The 16330-nt window shown below is 38.8% G+C and overlaps 1 protein-coding gene across 17 annotated transcripts in view; it reads right to left on the reverse strand.

The window, feature by feature from the left end:
- The window catches only part of PPFIBP1 (PPFIB scaffold protein 1), a 167029-nt gene that overhangs the window by 43147 nt on the left and 107552 nt on the right, over positions 1–16330 (reverse strand). For all 17 annotated transcript variants that reach the window (XM_077870608.1, XM_077870609.1, XM_077870610.1 and 14 more), the window contains 4 exons: positions 14794–14892; positions 10976–11181; positions 1601–1687; positions 361–474 (listed from right to left, as the gene is read on the reverse strand). In XM_077870608.1, coding sequence (XP_077726734.1) covers positions 361–474; positions 1601–1687; positions 10976–11181; positions 14794–14857 — 471 coding nt within the window. In that variant the 5' untranslated portion in view covers positions 14858–14892. The remainder of the gene's footprint in view (positions 1–360; positions 475–1600; positions 1688–10975; positions 11182–14793; positions 14893–16330) is intronic.

Consider the following 16330-nt stretch of genomic DNA (forward strand, 5'->3'; position numbering starts at 1 on the left):
TACAAGTTTTACAAGTTTGGGTTTTTGTTTTTTGTTTTCCAGTAAAAATCACACATGGCACTTATCTTTTTTCTTAATCATAAAATATATGCTCATGTTTAGGAGTTAGGAGAGCATAAAAAAGAACATTAATATTACCTACAAGCCTATCAATATTTTATTCTGGATTCAAATTACATGAACACTTTCTATTGTGTGCATGTGTTTTGAGATCCTGCTACTCTAGGTTTTTCTTAAAATATGCCAATCTAGGTGAATCATAAACTTGACTGTTGCAGTAGAGTGAACAGAACATATAACTGTAGCACTTCAAATAGTTCAGCAAGAAAATTCCAACTTGGTGCTGGCTTCTGTACATACCTGCTGCAGCATTTCTTCTGTGGCGTTCAGCTTCTCCCTGTGCTCTTCAAGACAAAACTCCAAATCTCGGATCTTTTCTCCCTGAGCCTCTACCTGGTCTGTTAACACACTTACCTATAAATTAGAGCAAAATAGTGCAATGGATTAGGAAGAATTTGGGTCCCACTGCAAACTTTATTTCTCTAAATAGCAAAAAAACTGGATTGATGTCACTACCCATTGAGTTGTAAAGAAAAAAATTCTATGAATTAATAAGACAGCAATCCTTTACATTCTTATTTAAGTGATGCTTGTTGATCTGAGCACTTCAATTTTTAAGGAGGTTAGGGCTGATTGGGGAAATGCAATTACCTTATAGTTAATAGTTAATATCAATTCAACCATTTTATGTGAACAGGCATGTATACACATCATCTTTTTTGGCTGGGAGTGGAAGGGGAGTGGGAGGTAGTATTGGAGATTAAGAGAGGAAATGGAGTTAATGTTTGAAAGAGAAGTTGTCAAGGACTATTCAAGCTTGATACTTCAGGAAGAATAAAGAAAAGGATCCAGAGAATTCAAATTCTATGCCATCTTTCATGATTGCATTGTTCACAAATGTGTTCAAATCCAGGATGTAACTCAAAGGTCCACAAGGAGACACTGGATCAGTCTTTTGTCTTTGGTGCTTATTGAAAACTATGAGTCTTTCCCAATGATTACCAGTCTAGTCAATATACTGCAATTTATTTAGTTTAAAATACCAAAATAAAAATATTTGTCAAGCACTTCAAACATTATAAAGAAGAAGAAAACTCAACTGTAGCCAATAAATCAAACTCCACTACTCTCTTTAGGTTCTGTTTGGCTAATGGTACCATTTTTAAAATTAAAAAAATAAATATATTCAGATTCAGAAATATTCAGATTTATGAATATATATGGTATAAAATTGCAATTTCTGCTGTATATTAAAAAATCAGATCAAATAAGATGACAGATCAGATCAGAAAATCAGCTTAGATGACACTGAGTCTGTCATCAGAGGCGACAAGGCTGATTCAGGGCTGCTCACTCTAGACTGGGTAAGCATACCCCTGTTCTGCCACCATCCCCACCACTCCCTATTGTGTACAGATGGCCAATGTACTTATTTCCATTAGCAGTCTAACTCCTATAAGGATCTGAATATGCCACCCCAATTTAAAATGGTCTTTGTAAATATGTCATGAAAAAAGAACAGCATTTTAAAAACACTTGCCTGAAGAACAAGAGATTCTTTATCATTTTCTAAACGTGCTAGCCTTTCTTGATATACCTCTCCATTCCCAGGCAGGTGTCCATTTGTCTGAAAGGAAAAAAAAAAAAAAAGGAAGTGATATGTGTAAGGCTTGACTCTCTCGAAAACTGAACTACTGTGGGCAAATAAAATTGCAGACGTTTTCAATCCAAGGAAGCTGCATAGAATTCAGCACAGCTATTGCTACAGCTATTAGAAAACACAACACTGCAACTTGGTTCATTGACCTCACAGTAGGTAAACAGGCATGTTAGGCATTTAGGCATGTTATCATCAAACGAGACAACTTCTCATCAAGCAGAAAATCATGACCTACAAGGAAGAGTGGTTACTAACATTCATTGGCAGTGGATGCACACCCGGGTTATGCAAAGTTCTGAGTGTATGGTCGGGCACAAAATCCCCAATCCCCACCCCACCCGCAATGCTCAGTGCTACTAATTCTGGGTGGGGACAGTGGTAATGTTCTGGTACACCTTACATCCCTCCCCTCTCCTCCAAAGGTCCAAAACCAGGACTACAAATGCCTGCCTTTACATGGGAGGCGGGGGCGGGGGAGGGGGGGCGCAGCTCGCACCAGCTTCTTCCCTGCTACTCAGGTCCAAATCATAGGGCAAGTCTCCCCTTTGTCTCTGAAGCCTTTCTTTCTTCCCCTCAAAGCTTGGGCATCAGCCACAGTGACTTCCCCTGGCAGCGCTGACAAGCTGTCCCCATGAGCCATTTATGGAAATCATCCTGAATTCACTAACTTCTTGTGAGTTTGCTTGATTGTATAATGTTATGCCAAGCCCTGCAGGGAGCCTGTAAACAGGTATCATCCAGCGACCACAGCACTTGGCCTGGTGCTCTGCTCAGACTAGAGCTCACTTTCTTCCCCTCCCTCCGGCCCCCACCCTTTTTATCAGGTTCCTGTAGGTTTATGCACGGTATAAATGCCCAAGGAAGCACAGATTGGGAAAGTCGGTCACTTTTTTTTTTTCCTCAGTTGCCTCATACATAAAAGTCATTAAGGAGACACATGAAAAGGCTCACAGCAGACAACATAAAAACATCCATTTTGAAACGTAGTATATGTGATATGGCCCCTGTCTCATTTAAATAGTTCAAAATCATATAATATATAGTCCCAATAGAATTTCCTGATTCTCAATTCAAATACAACAGAAATAAAAGCCAGTGGAGCTCAAATTGGTTAGATGGGGCCATCAAAAAAGCAGTAACTTCAGATTTAAAACCAGAGAAACACAAACTCAGCATTACCCCCCAGGACACAGCTGATGTGACACCTATCATTTTCCAGAGGTAACTGATATTATTATTCTATCTTCCCAAATAATGCAGTTTCCCATATAAATTCTGAGAACAAAGGCATGTGCAAGCAAGTATGTGCAAGCAAGCGCGCGCGCACACACACACACACACACACAGAGCTTTAACAAAAAAAGAAAATTAGATGTTGCTTCTAAAAACTTAGATGCACTAGATAGATTTCCCATGAGACTACAAAAGAATCAGAAGCTAATTTAGGAACCCTGCAATGTGTATTCAGAGTGGATGAAGTTTTTAACATCAGCTGCTTGACCACATACCTGCGCAATACCACAGCATAATTCTGTTCATATTGTAAACTGAAGTACCCAGAATTAAATTACAAGTACTAGGAGGAGTCAGATGGAGTGGCCTAAAAGACCTCCAACCCTGGGGACTAACCATGAAAATGAAATTTATGTAACTTCTTGAGGACAGTGTTTTGGAAATGAGCTAGGATGTATAATACATGTTCTCAATCTAAGGAAGCGCTGAGATCAGCCGTATACAGTTTTAAATTCTTCACTCTATGAACGATAGCAGACATCTGCTTTTAAAACCCCATGTGAGCAAAGTTTTATAAACAGACACATTTCATTAGGTAGAAGAAAAAAAAAGGTTTCTGTCCACTGAAGATAAAAAGCAAAAGTTATTTCTTCTAACTGAAGGAAATTATAGAAAGGTTAGAAGTGCTCCTACAGCAAGTTCTAGAAGTGTTTCACGAAGCTACTACATATGATATGGAAATCAGATGTTCCAAAATCAGTATCACAAAACTATCTCGAAATCAAAATACTAAAAATTGACTCACAACGAGCATACTCACACTTCTCAAGACTAGTGATGTTTATGAGAGCTCATAATGTTTAAGTAATTAAAAAAAAAAAAAACACTAAAAGTCACTATAGCAAAATAAAGCAAAAGGGCCACCAATGGAGTAGTTACATAATTTTAAAGTAGTGTTTTGACCTATTCAAGTAGGTAAAGGTCTAATCTAGTCACACATTTATTCACATATTTATGCCAATTTTGTTACCATTGGCTTAAAAAATGTTAGAGAGAGGTAAATTGTATTAAGCAAATATGCTACCGCCTCTAGTTTTTCTCCAGTTATCATGCTTTACCTACCAGACCTCTCAAAACCTCACCAAACATGGCCTGCTCTCTCACACATAAATTCTATTTCTTCTGCATGGACAGTATTTCCCATCATTTCCTCATTCCTTAAAGTCCAGCTCAATCAGGGCTTGGTCTATGAAGTCTTCCTTGAATTACTCATATGCCAGTTACAGATTCCAGATGAACCCTCACCACAGCAGGCCTCACCCTGAATGGACCAGGTTAGACTTGGCTATATACATGTTCCTCTCTTCCAACAAAATACATTCTTTTTAAGTAGGTTTGCCTTTGCATCTGACACACAGTGAGTCTGAACCAAATGACTGCTGAATACGCAAGAATAGGTGTTTAATAAACATTGGGTGAATGCAAGATGAATGACTGCTTGGTTTTAACTTGGCCCTCTTGCTTCTCAGCAAGACTTATTCATGTCTTTCCCTACAACCTGGCATGTACTCCATCATCAACTTCAAGCCTGTGCTCCCCTCTTTCTATCATGTTTAGGAGGTGTTCTCAGAGCCTTTTTAATGGAGTATAAGTGAGACTACCTTGCATGAACTCCCTTATGGATTCTCTTCTCTAAAGCATAGTATATATTGCCTCTGACATCTTCCCTTTCTTTCCTCCTGCCAGTCTTCGGGGAACTAAGTTTAACTACTTCTAAGAGTTCATTATTCCACATAACCTTTGGGACCTTGATTTCCTGCTTCCCTGAGACTTACAATTATCACCTCTATCCTTACCATTCTCAATGTCTTCGTCCTAATGAACTTTCTTCCATTCCTCTCTCCAACATCCGCTCCAAGGCTTTGTGTCCACCTCTAATACTCACCCCCCATTCCTCTCTGCCTCTAAAGATCCATTTTTCATAGCCAGTTCCCACCTCCTCCGCCTTCCCTTGTGCCATATTCTCTTCTCCCTCTATACTGGCTTCCCTTCTGTGTCTTGTCTTGTCCTTCACAATTTAGTTTTTCATCATATTCTGCCATAGGTAGCTTAATCTTACAAGAGTTGGTCACTTATTCTTAATGGTCCCTCAAGGTAAAACTATCTTATACTTCTTTTGATTCTCTCAAGAGTCGTGAGCATATAATTGAAGACATATTTAGTATAAACTCTTGTTGAGATTTGACATCCAAAGCACTGAAACCAGCCCAAATTAATCAAAATTCCAGAGATGTATTCAAAATAACTCTTTTTACTTTAACTCATGAGGTGACCCTTTATTGACCACATTTGTTTCAACTGAAAGTTGAAGTCAAGATTGGCATCAACTTGGGGATTTTAATACTACCGTATCCAACTAACAGTGTGTGTGGAGGGTGGGTATGGGACCCTAGGGAGGGAAAAGCAGGGCAAGGGATCCAGCTTGACAGTAACAGTGATACTTTAAGAAACTCATGGTGTTGGCCAAATTTTCCTGGCATGACAAGGGGAAAATGTCCAAAAAGGCTCTAGTCCTCACAGAATTATAGAATCCTAAACTTAGCCAGAAACCACACTGGGAATATGAATTGCCTGAATTCACATGACAGATGCTACATATGTCAAAGGTACAATAAACCCCACCCCTTGTCATCTAAATAGAGAAGTTCTTCTATTTACATTAATTTCCTTTAATTATCAAGTACATACACAATCAAGTATAAAGATGTAATAAACGTTATCTGTTTATATATAAAAGTAGAGACCTTATGTACCCATCACACAGTATCAACTGTTATTACTTCAAGGTAGGAGGGAACGTTTTGCCAGTTATTTTTAAAGTGTCATGCTTTTCCTTTAATTTTCTTAGTTTTGTTGGTTTGCATTGGTCTACAGTTGTCTCCTCTCTCTCCCCAACCTTCATTTTGCTTCATTCTTCTTTCCTGAGCTCTGTTGTCCTAAATCCAAAATCAACAAACAGGCAGTGATTTGCCACAATTATACTTCCTTATGTTGTAACACAGAGCTCACTTTGAATGTAACATTCCCTAATCAGAAGGGTGAGTAGCTAAATTAAAATGGGTAAAAGAAAATCAGTTCAATTTCATATGGACAACAAATGTTAAGAAATATACTGGTGTTATACCAGTATCCCCCACCCCCCCACACACATACTATCCACCGAAGTCAATACACTTATTTTTAAAATTAGTTTTAAAGACTGCTGTCCAGTTTTTTATTTCACGATTACATTTTTCAAAATTTCATATCAAGAAAGAAAAAGGAAGGTGCAGCCTACTAAAGCTCTTTTAATTAAATGTTATCTCCAGCTACCAAAAGAAATATCTCATGCAAGGGGCTCTTGCATCCTAGTCAACATTACATCTCTAGCACTCCATGCAGACATTTATTGCCTGTACTCTACCAGACACGGCAACAGGAGGAGATGGAAAAAAACTCAAAAGCCATGAACATCACAGTCACAGTTCACTGGGGTCCAACAACACTAGAAGGAATCTCATATGCTATTGTCCAAAGAATCAAAGAATGTGATTATCAACAATGTTGGCAATCAAGCCACCAGGCTGCAGTACTCCACTTCTCAGTCCTCTCAGCAAGTGTGATGGAATTAAGGTGGTGAGGCTTTATCCTTGTGCTGTAAATAATTATTTCAGGGCAACATCACTGCCATTTGGAGATACTGGAGCATCCCTTATGGTTGGCTGGCACTCCTGTGTACTTTCACACCTCTGATTCAATCTATTTTTCCCTCCAAAAAATTTTTTTGATATATTAGGATTGCTTTTATTTATTCATGAACTTCTGAAATTTCTAAAAAAGTAAATATAATACCAGGGCAACAAGGACAATGTTTTCATGAAGCCTCCATTTATTCCAAAATCTCATCATATCTGCTCAAAAAGAAAACCAAAGGGAGAAATCAATCTCATATATATACTTCATCACACCTGAAAAGCCCAATCGTGACCCTCTCCTAGAAAAGATGTCGCTTAGGGGCATCTAGGTGGCTCAGTCAGCCAAGCATCTGCCTTCAGCTTGGGCTTTGATCCTGGGGTCCTGGGACTGAGCCCCACGTCAGGCTCCCTGCTCAGTGGGGAGTCTGCTTCTCCCTCTGTCCGCCCCCCCCATCCCCTGCTAGTGCTCTCTCTAGCTTGCATTCATGCTCTCAAGTAAATAAATAAAATCTTAAAAAAAAAAAAAAAAAAAAGATGAAAGTTTATGCAATGCTGTCAGAAAGTCCATCAAGGACCAAAGCTCAGAATAAGCCTGAATATATTCTGTACTTTCCAAGTCAAGATTGCAGATGTGGTCACACTCAGGCTTTGGCTTTTACTTCTGGGTTTTAATGTTCTCAGTGCATGTTTTCCAGAAACAGAAAGCATCTTCTTAACAGCCAACTAGAGCAAAAACAAGTGCTCTGGGGTGAGAAGGATCACAGTAGTAGGCCACCTTCTAGGACACACTACTCCCAAAATGGAACTGCCTCTCAAATGTCTCCAAGAGCAGCAGATGCCAAGAGCTTCATCTGCTGGTCTCGTTAGAAATATCTTGAGGGAGCGTCCCTGGAGGTATTTGGGCATCTGGTGCCAAAATACCAATGGCCAAGATCCAGTGGCCACCCCATTATATCCTTATCTGTGCATCCGTGGCCAGAGCAGAGTGAGTTAGATAGGTGTCTTTAGTGTCTCCTGAAAGGTTCTTTTAGACACCTTACCTGAGGAGGGGAAGGCAGGTTCTGGCCCTTCCTCACTTTATTTTTATGCACATCACTATGTTCCCTGAAGCTTCTGCAGTGGCAAGAAGCATACATGTTGAGACTACATTATCCTGGTCACAGGTAGACTTCATAGCCCTCTGAGTTACACACGGAAGAAGAACAGAAGAGCCTTAGAAGCTAAGACCCCACTCCTATTTGAGGAGCTTGCAACACTCATACACTCATCCATTATTCATTCATTTATGCAATGTTTACTGAAAGCCAGCTATGTGGGATGCAGACAAAGCAAGAGAATCTTCTACTTTGAGAAGGGTAACACGAGAGCAAGGAAAAATGCTGTCCCTATTTTTCTTGCCACTTATCCCTTCTTCATTCAGTTTTATGAAGGAACAGACAAAATCTCTTTCCATTCAGTCCTAACAAACACCAGCAGCCAGGGATTTCATTAAAAGTACATCTCTCAAAAAAAAAAAAAAAATACATCTCTCACTTATCACACTGCACTAGCTTCACCCACGAATTCTGCTGCCTCGATCCATTTTGTTGTCCTCTGTCTATGGACACTTTTCATGGGAGTTTACCAGAAGCCTGGTACCAGAAGGGGAAAGCAGCTTTCACTTCAGCTAGGATGTCTCAGGGAGATACTGCATAACTCAGATAATTGTGAACATGTACAGAATACAACCTTAAGGTGTACCTTGTTTTGCCAAGGTTTGAAAAAATATTACCTGGGGGCACACATGAAAAGAGAAGCTGGTCAGAGAGCAGTGGGGTGAGGTGCTGGGGGGTTGGTTTGAGGATGGTGGGACTGGAATGGGTCCTGTGGCTAAGAGTCAGGGACCTAGGAGAATAGCCAGCAGCCCTGGAGAGAACATGCCCCCCCGACCTGAACTCTTTAAATTATGAGTGTTTTTATTTTTATGAAGCTTGTTCTAAAAACTTTTTTAAAAAATACACTTGCAGGTGATCCCTGGGTGGCTCAGCGGTTTGGTGCCTGCCTTAGGCCCAGGGCGTGATCCTGGAGTGCCGGGCTAGAGTCCCATGTCAGGCTTACTACATGGAGCCTGCTTCTACCTCTGCCTGTGTCTCTGCCTCTCTCTCTCTCCCTCTCTCTCTCTCTCTCTCTCTCTCTCATGAATAAATAAAATCTTTAAAACATAAAAATAAAAAGATACACTTGCAACTAATATTACCAGTTTTTTTCAATGTAGGAAGAAGGCAGAAATGCATTATATGGTGATTTGTCAGGTCAGAAGCCAGTGAAGCACACTTCACTTTACTTGTCAAGTGGACTTACATCGTCGCATTTGTACTCACTTTGTCAAAAACTATTTTTTTGTGATTTCTGCTGATTTTGAGAAATGCCTCAGATTAAAACCTCCAAATAATCGGACACTTGTGAGATTTCGTGACCTGGTCAAGGTCATGATCCTCAACTTCATCTACTGGGAAAAGCACTGTATGAATGTTCTAGGCAACTCACTGAGTTAGACCTAAAGTAAACAGAAACTGCTTGCCTGGCTCAAACAATTCAACATATTTTTCTATTTGCTCTCTTAAACTTGGAGCTTGATAAAGCATGTAATTCCCCATCATTAATATTTGTATTAACATGATAACATTTCACAATCAAAACAAAGAATTCCACCTCAGTAATTGAACAAATATGACATATTTAATAGATTTTTTTTTTACCACAGGAAATGAACTTAAGTCTTAAGTTTGTTCGTGTTTAGAAGGCTAACAATTATAGCTACCTTATTAAAACAAACTGATTCTTTTAGATTTAATATTCCTTCACTAGTAACAAACTACTAGTGTGACTTTTTTTTCTCTTCCAGCTTCTGATCCTATGAAACAATAAAATGGGCAGCAGAAATTAGTCAGGAAGGATTAAGTGGCATCCTACAGGAAACCAGGGGCTCTCCCTGGCCCAGGCAAAATAATAATTAGAACTGCAACATGGACTCCCAAATTGGCTATCATTAAACATAGATTAAACAAAATCTTAATTATGCAACTAGTAATATGTCTTTCTAAAATACTGTGGAAGCTTCTCCACAGTCTGAAAAACATCTGTACTCTTGTCAAAAAAGTGAACTATGTATGAGTAATGTGTAACTGGAGCCAACAATCTCTTTCCCTCTTTGCAAAGGGATCCCATGGTTTTCTATCCATTCTCTACCATCTACTCTTCAGTATTACCTTTTTGACTCCTCATTTACCAGGCTCACTGACAAGCGCTCATAAATCCACTCACAGGACTTAGAATTCTGTGTGGCACAACTATCATCCCCATTTTACAGATGAGGAAACTAAGACAAACAGCCTAAAATTTTTCCTTTGAATCATACAAGCTTCTAAGAGCCAGCACCAAAAATCAAAAGTTAGGTCGGCTGTCTCCAGCACCTGCATTGTTAATGACAAGATACAATCTGACCAATCTTATCACACTACGAACATTCTTACTTTTGGTTGTGGTGAAAGACATACACAAATTTGATAATTTTTACCATTTTTAAGTCTATTGTTCAGTGGCATGACTTACAAAACAATCACTTTTTCTATCTTCTCCTTTGAATGTTTTTAGTGGTATTCTTTAGATTTTATTTGTTCAACACATATTAAACCCATGGTATTTACCATTGTGTTCAGGTAAAAGGAAGATCTGCCATGTCATCCATTTTTGAGAAGGATGCCTAGAAAGAGGCCCCATTGTTCAATGAATAAGAACATTTAAAGCACAATTCTACAATTTAACTTGCACACTAGAACTGAAATGATCACCACGAGCCACTAGATGGCACTTCATATCAAATATGCTGTACACCTCCACTGCTTTTGGGAGCATCTATTCACTGTACTTCCTATTTGAATTGTTATTGGGTCCTTTTACAGTAAACTTCCCAATGGTACTGAGAAAGCATATTACACGCATGGTTCTTTCCCTGACAAGATTATTTGCTTTTGGGTCACAGCAGGTCATCCAAGCAAAATTTTAAAACTAGTCCACTTTTATAGGCACAAACAGGTGATGTGCTGGAACCCATGAAATGTATACTACCAGCACTTTAAAAAAAATTTTCCTTCACAAGAATTGGGATCCACTGAGGGATAAAAATCAAGGCAAACCTGCTGCCCTGTACTTTTTTTTCCCTTGAGCTAATCAGCTATTCTATGCTTTAAATTTTGAAACAAGCAACCAAAGATTCAAAGCATGGGATTTGTAACATGCAGGCATCTACCATTGGACTCTGAAGCCATTCGATGAGTGTTTCTGCTGTTGAATCTGGGATCTGGCATCTCAAACCTTCCTTCTCCTCTGTGTCCATCATCTCTAACAACCCACGCAGGTCTTCTACAACGTGCAGAGCTCGCAGGCTTCCCATGAATGGGGAGGTGGGAGACTGGCAATCAAAAATCCCATTGGAATATTCCAGGGCCTTAGATCCTAGGTTTAAAAAAAATAGAAATCACAGAGAGCACAACAGGATTTATATTAGATAATATACCAAAGTTGAGGGTGGCAAGTTCAGTCACCATTCCCAAGTATTCATTTGGGAATACTCAAAACAAGCAACAAGGAAAAGAAAATATTTCAATCATAGAAATCTCTCCAAGTCATAGTTATTTGGAGCAAAAATAAAAGCCATATAATTGATGGTAAGTATCAATTGTCAAATACCTAACCAATTGTGGTTACCAATTGGGAGACCAATTGTGTGGTACAACAAGAATATAATGAAGGAGCTTTGGCGAAGGATGTGCTGGCCTCATGGAAATAAGGGCTAAGAAGGGAACAGGTCAGTTTGGACAGAACCAAGTATTCTCAAAAATAAACATTTAGGTAGCATAAAGTCTCGAAATTCCCTGCAAAGAAGTTTCAGGTTGAGGTGGAAATTTGTTCAGCATAAGGGTAACAGAACCAACTCCCAGTTAATTTACCAGAATTTAATCTCTGAAGAAGTTCAATGAATTATATGTATACATGTATATAAACATTCTCTCCCTTGATTTTGTTTGCAGTCTAGCATCAAATGTTCTTGCTAATATTAACTTTAAAAAACAGTTTTACAGCCATTTTTCCCCTATTACTTACAAGGGAAAGCATTCTACAACTTAAATCCACATAACTAATCTATAGCCCATTCTGATAGCACTCATGTATACCTCTTCATCATTTTGATTTTTATTTTCTGGTCTGTTATATATACATACTATTGGTTATACATACTGACTTTATATTTAGGTGTCAATAATTATGATATCGAGGCTATCACCTCATTATTCTGAGGGTCTTATAACTGGAAGAAAACTGCAAGCCAATGTGTAAATCGGTTGGCAATACAGCTTGATCAATTCCAATGATCGGTAGAGGAATTTCCTTCCAGTTAGTCCATTCCACTGACCTTCCTTAACACTAGACCAAATTATTTGGACCAAAATCTGCAAAACCATAATAATGGTAACCATTAATATGCTATGCCCAATGCTAAATGCTTCACATAATGCTCTGAATCAATCCCCTCAGGAACCATGTAACGCTGAGAGGACAATCCAGAAAAATATAAATTGAGGAGGCTATGTAAAGGAAAGGGTGGAACAGAAGAACATTAAAAACAAAACAGCCTATAATGTCCTATTCCGGCAATTTTAAGCATTAGGATCACCTGATAATACTATTAAAAACAGATGTGGGGACCCCTGAGAGGCTGAGTGGTTGAGCGTCTGCCTTCTGCTCAGGGCCTGATCCTGGAGTCCCGGGATCGAGACCCTCATTGGGTTCCCTGCATGGAGCCTGCTTTTCCTCCTTCTGCCTGCGTCTCTGCCTCTCTCTGTGTCTCTCATAAGTAAATAAATAAAATCTTTAAAAACAAAAACAGATGTGTCCACAGTCACCTTCCATCCCGCTAAGTCTCCATCACAAAACAAGGTGAAGGAGAGGGGACAGATGAGTATTTAGAAAAACTCCTCAAATATTTCCAGTCATATCTCCCTCCTACCTTAAGTGGAGAACTACTGATATTAATAGGAGAACATAAACCTGGGTCCAACCTACAAAGCTACCAACCGACTCAGCGTGAGGTGGGAAATCTTGGTTTTCTAAATAACTCTAATGTTGGCCCTGACTGCCAGGGCTAAAGAACAAATACACTCATCTAGCAGAGTCTATAAAATGTAAACCTCAACTACTGTCCAGAAATACTTCTCTTGACTAGAGTTTCACCAAGAATTTAAGGTTATAACATCTAATAAAAGCCTAGATCTGGCTTTAGTTATATTTTCCAAAACTGCAACACAGTAAGTCCAATCTGTTTTCCATATAATAGTCCTAAGACTGTGTGAAAGTATCTATCATGCCCTGAGCAAGAATATACTTTTCCAGGTTAAGCTTAACCAGTTCCTTCCTCACCAGATGTGGCTGTTAAACTCTCTGCCTTCGTGTTCACCTCCTCTAGGTAAGTTTTGCCAATAACTTCTTCAAAACTGATATTCCAAGAACTAAATACAGTATGCAAGATGTCTAATCTACGAAGGAGGTCAAATTAAAATCTGGTCTCGAGGTATAAAGCGTAACAAAGGAGGCCAAACTATGACGTGCCATAACCCTCAACAGAAGAACCTCTGACAAAGAAAACACCTGTGGCTTCTTTGAACCACTAAGACAGAGTATGGCCAAATTTATGACCAGAAGAGATAAGCAACAGGGACCAAGAGAGCTAGAATTGAGGAGCAGTAGAGGCCAAGGGCATCTTGACCCTGACCAGCCGGTGGATGACAACCTCACCCACTAGCCCATTCAATCCTCTCTTCATTACTATGGGTTTCTAAATACATAAAGGTACTTCTCCTGTGACAAAACACAGAATATAACATGAGACCTTAGGAGAACTTAGGCAGCCACTGACCTTGGGAAACCAAAAGGACCTGAAAAGTTCACCTATGGGTCAGTCCCTTTGGTCATGAGGAGAAAAAAGGAGGTCATGGTCTATACTATCTCTTTGCTCCACTTCCATAACAGAGAATTGCTCAAGATTCTTAACAAGGGAGTAATACGACCAAATCTGTGTTTTAGAAAGGAAATCCTGGTGGTCTAGAGAATGATGGACTAGAGTGGGAAAGCAAGACTGTCAAGAACACCAAGGGAGAGGGTTACTGGAACAAAGTGAGGCAGAGGTAAGGACAGATTTTAGAGGGGATAAAAGGGAATGGTAGAATTTAAAGGGACGTAAAAGTGATAGAACTTGATTAAGCAGGACTATGAGGGACAAAGGTTTAGAGTGACTTAAATTTCTATTTAAGAAACTGCGTGGATGGAAGGTTATGAAATTAGACAAGACTAGTAGGAGAGGCTTCTGAGTAAAGAAAATGAGCTCAAAGCTTTATGTGATGACATGGATGTGCATATAGACTATTTCAAAGGAGATATATGATTGGCAATTAGGGACCAAAAGCTTAGCAGAGAATTGAGAGGGTAAACAGAGGTAAGAGTGGTTGGTGGGAACATGAATGTTGAATTCAAGGGAACAAATCAGAACATCTGTGGCTACTGGGTACAGCAGTATCCCTCAAAGTGTGGCCCGCAAACTAGCTGCACCTAAATCACATGAGATGCAATTTCTTTATCCTTGAATCAGAACCCTAGGGTGGAAATGGAATTTGACATTTTAAAATAAAGCTTGAGAGTAAGTAATACTGGTATAAAATGGAGAAGAAGTGGGATCCCTCAGTGGCTGAGTGGTTTGGCGCCTGCCTTCGGCCCCGGGCGTGATCCTGGAGTCCTGGGATTGAGTCCCGCATCAGGCTTCCTGCATGGAGTCTGCTTCTCCCTCTGGCCCCCGTCTCTCATGAATAAAAAAAAAAATATATATATATATATATATATATTTTTTTTTTTTTTTTAAATGAAGAGGGACCAAGATGAAACCATGGGGGATCTAGAAGCAGCCAATAAATGAAAATAAAAAAGTGGAAGGGTAACTCTTTTATGAAGAGTTGGAATGAAAAAGCCAAGAACACAGAGTAAATATCATGGTTCCATCTTTCAGAGGACACAGATTACCTGCTATAATCCCATCCATCTGCTCCAACGCCGCAGCCAACATGTCACTTGCATCACTCATCATTTTGTTATTTGTCAAGGGTAAATTCCAACCTAGATCTGAAAAAACAATGATGTTACCATTATATCCTTTAAATCACACATGCTTCCTGACAAGTGTGATAACTCAACTTTAAATTACAACCCCACCTAGATGTCAGATATGGATAGAGACTTTCTGAAGTAGTAGAGCTAAATTAGGAATGCTCAGTAGATGAGATTTTTTTCTTCCTGCACCCACCCAATTTCTGTTCTTTCAAGTTTGCTTTTAGTTTTTTTCTGTATAAAAATTTACCATAAGACTTGTCTAAGAAAAGAGTTTACTAGCATATACACTAAACACATACACACACAACCAGTGGTATTTCATAATATAACAACAGCTACCATGTACAAGTGCCTACAGTGGTCTCCATACATTTACATAAATATTCATAAACCCTAATCATGACAACAACCCAATAAAGTGAATAAATTTGTCTTCATTACATAGATGATGTCAAAGATGTTTGTTGGTTTTTACATGGAAACCCAGCAAATAAATAGCAAATATCAGGTTTTAACCTATGTCTGTTTGACTTCTACTATAATACACATTAAATTTGTTTATCTGATCTTATCTGAAAAATAGGTTTATGCTGAAATTATGACATAATCTACTCATTCTTTTACTTATCAAAAAATGTATTGAAATTATTCTTCATATTTAATTATGAACAAAAAAAAGTCAAGACTATTAATTAAGGCGCTTCAAGTACCAGACTAAGCACCCCTGTAAATTCTTCCCAAAAAGGAGAATAAGGCCCTAGATACTTTGCAGATACTGTGGTGTAGCAAATATCTGGGAAATTAAGGGTATGCTGTTTAAAAGAAAACTTTGCCCACTGTTTCCAAGCAGCCAGGTCTCACCACTTTACTTTTATAAATATATTTACAGTTCTGATAAACAGCTTCTTGCATCAGTTCTCTACTCTAAATTCATTCTAATGAAATGCCATATAATACTTTGATTTTGTAGTTTTTAGAGATTTTGTCTAAGATTTCCCAGAACTTAACTTCAGAAGTTGTAAAACATCACAACCATTTTAGTGGGAAAACTACAGAACAAAAATACTCAAGGCAAGTGTTTACAGTCACTGAGAAATTAGGGAGTTAATAAAAAAGGTTATGAACTTAGGTAGTTCTCAAGTATTTACTTGCACAGTCCAGAGAGGTGTGCAGAGAAAATTTAATAGTCACATTTCAAGATGAAAACTCAAAACTCAGTGACAACTGAGAACATAAGGGCTTAAGCCAAAGGCCGTGCAGTCCCTGAATTTCATATAATTAAGTGGCTTGCATTCCCTTTCATTTCAAAAGTAGCACTTCAAAGAGCTCTAGATATGATGATAAATATATAAATAACACAAAGAGATACAAACCAGGCTCAGCTATAAAGATGGCTAATAAAACAAAATAATGCTCATATTAGAAAAATTCTCACCTCATTAAATTAGAA

Source organism: Canis aureus, chromosome 25 (genome assembly GCF_053574225.1).
Source record: "Canis aureus isolate CA01 chromosome 25, VMU_Caureus_v.1.0, whole genome shotgun sequence".
In the NCBI taxonomy this organism is placed as follows: domain Eukaryota; kingdom Metazoa; phylum Chordata; class Mammalia; order Carnivora; family Canidae; genus Canis; species Canis aureus.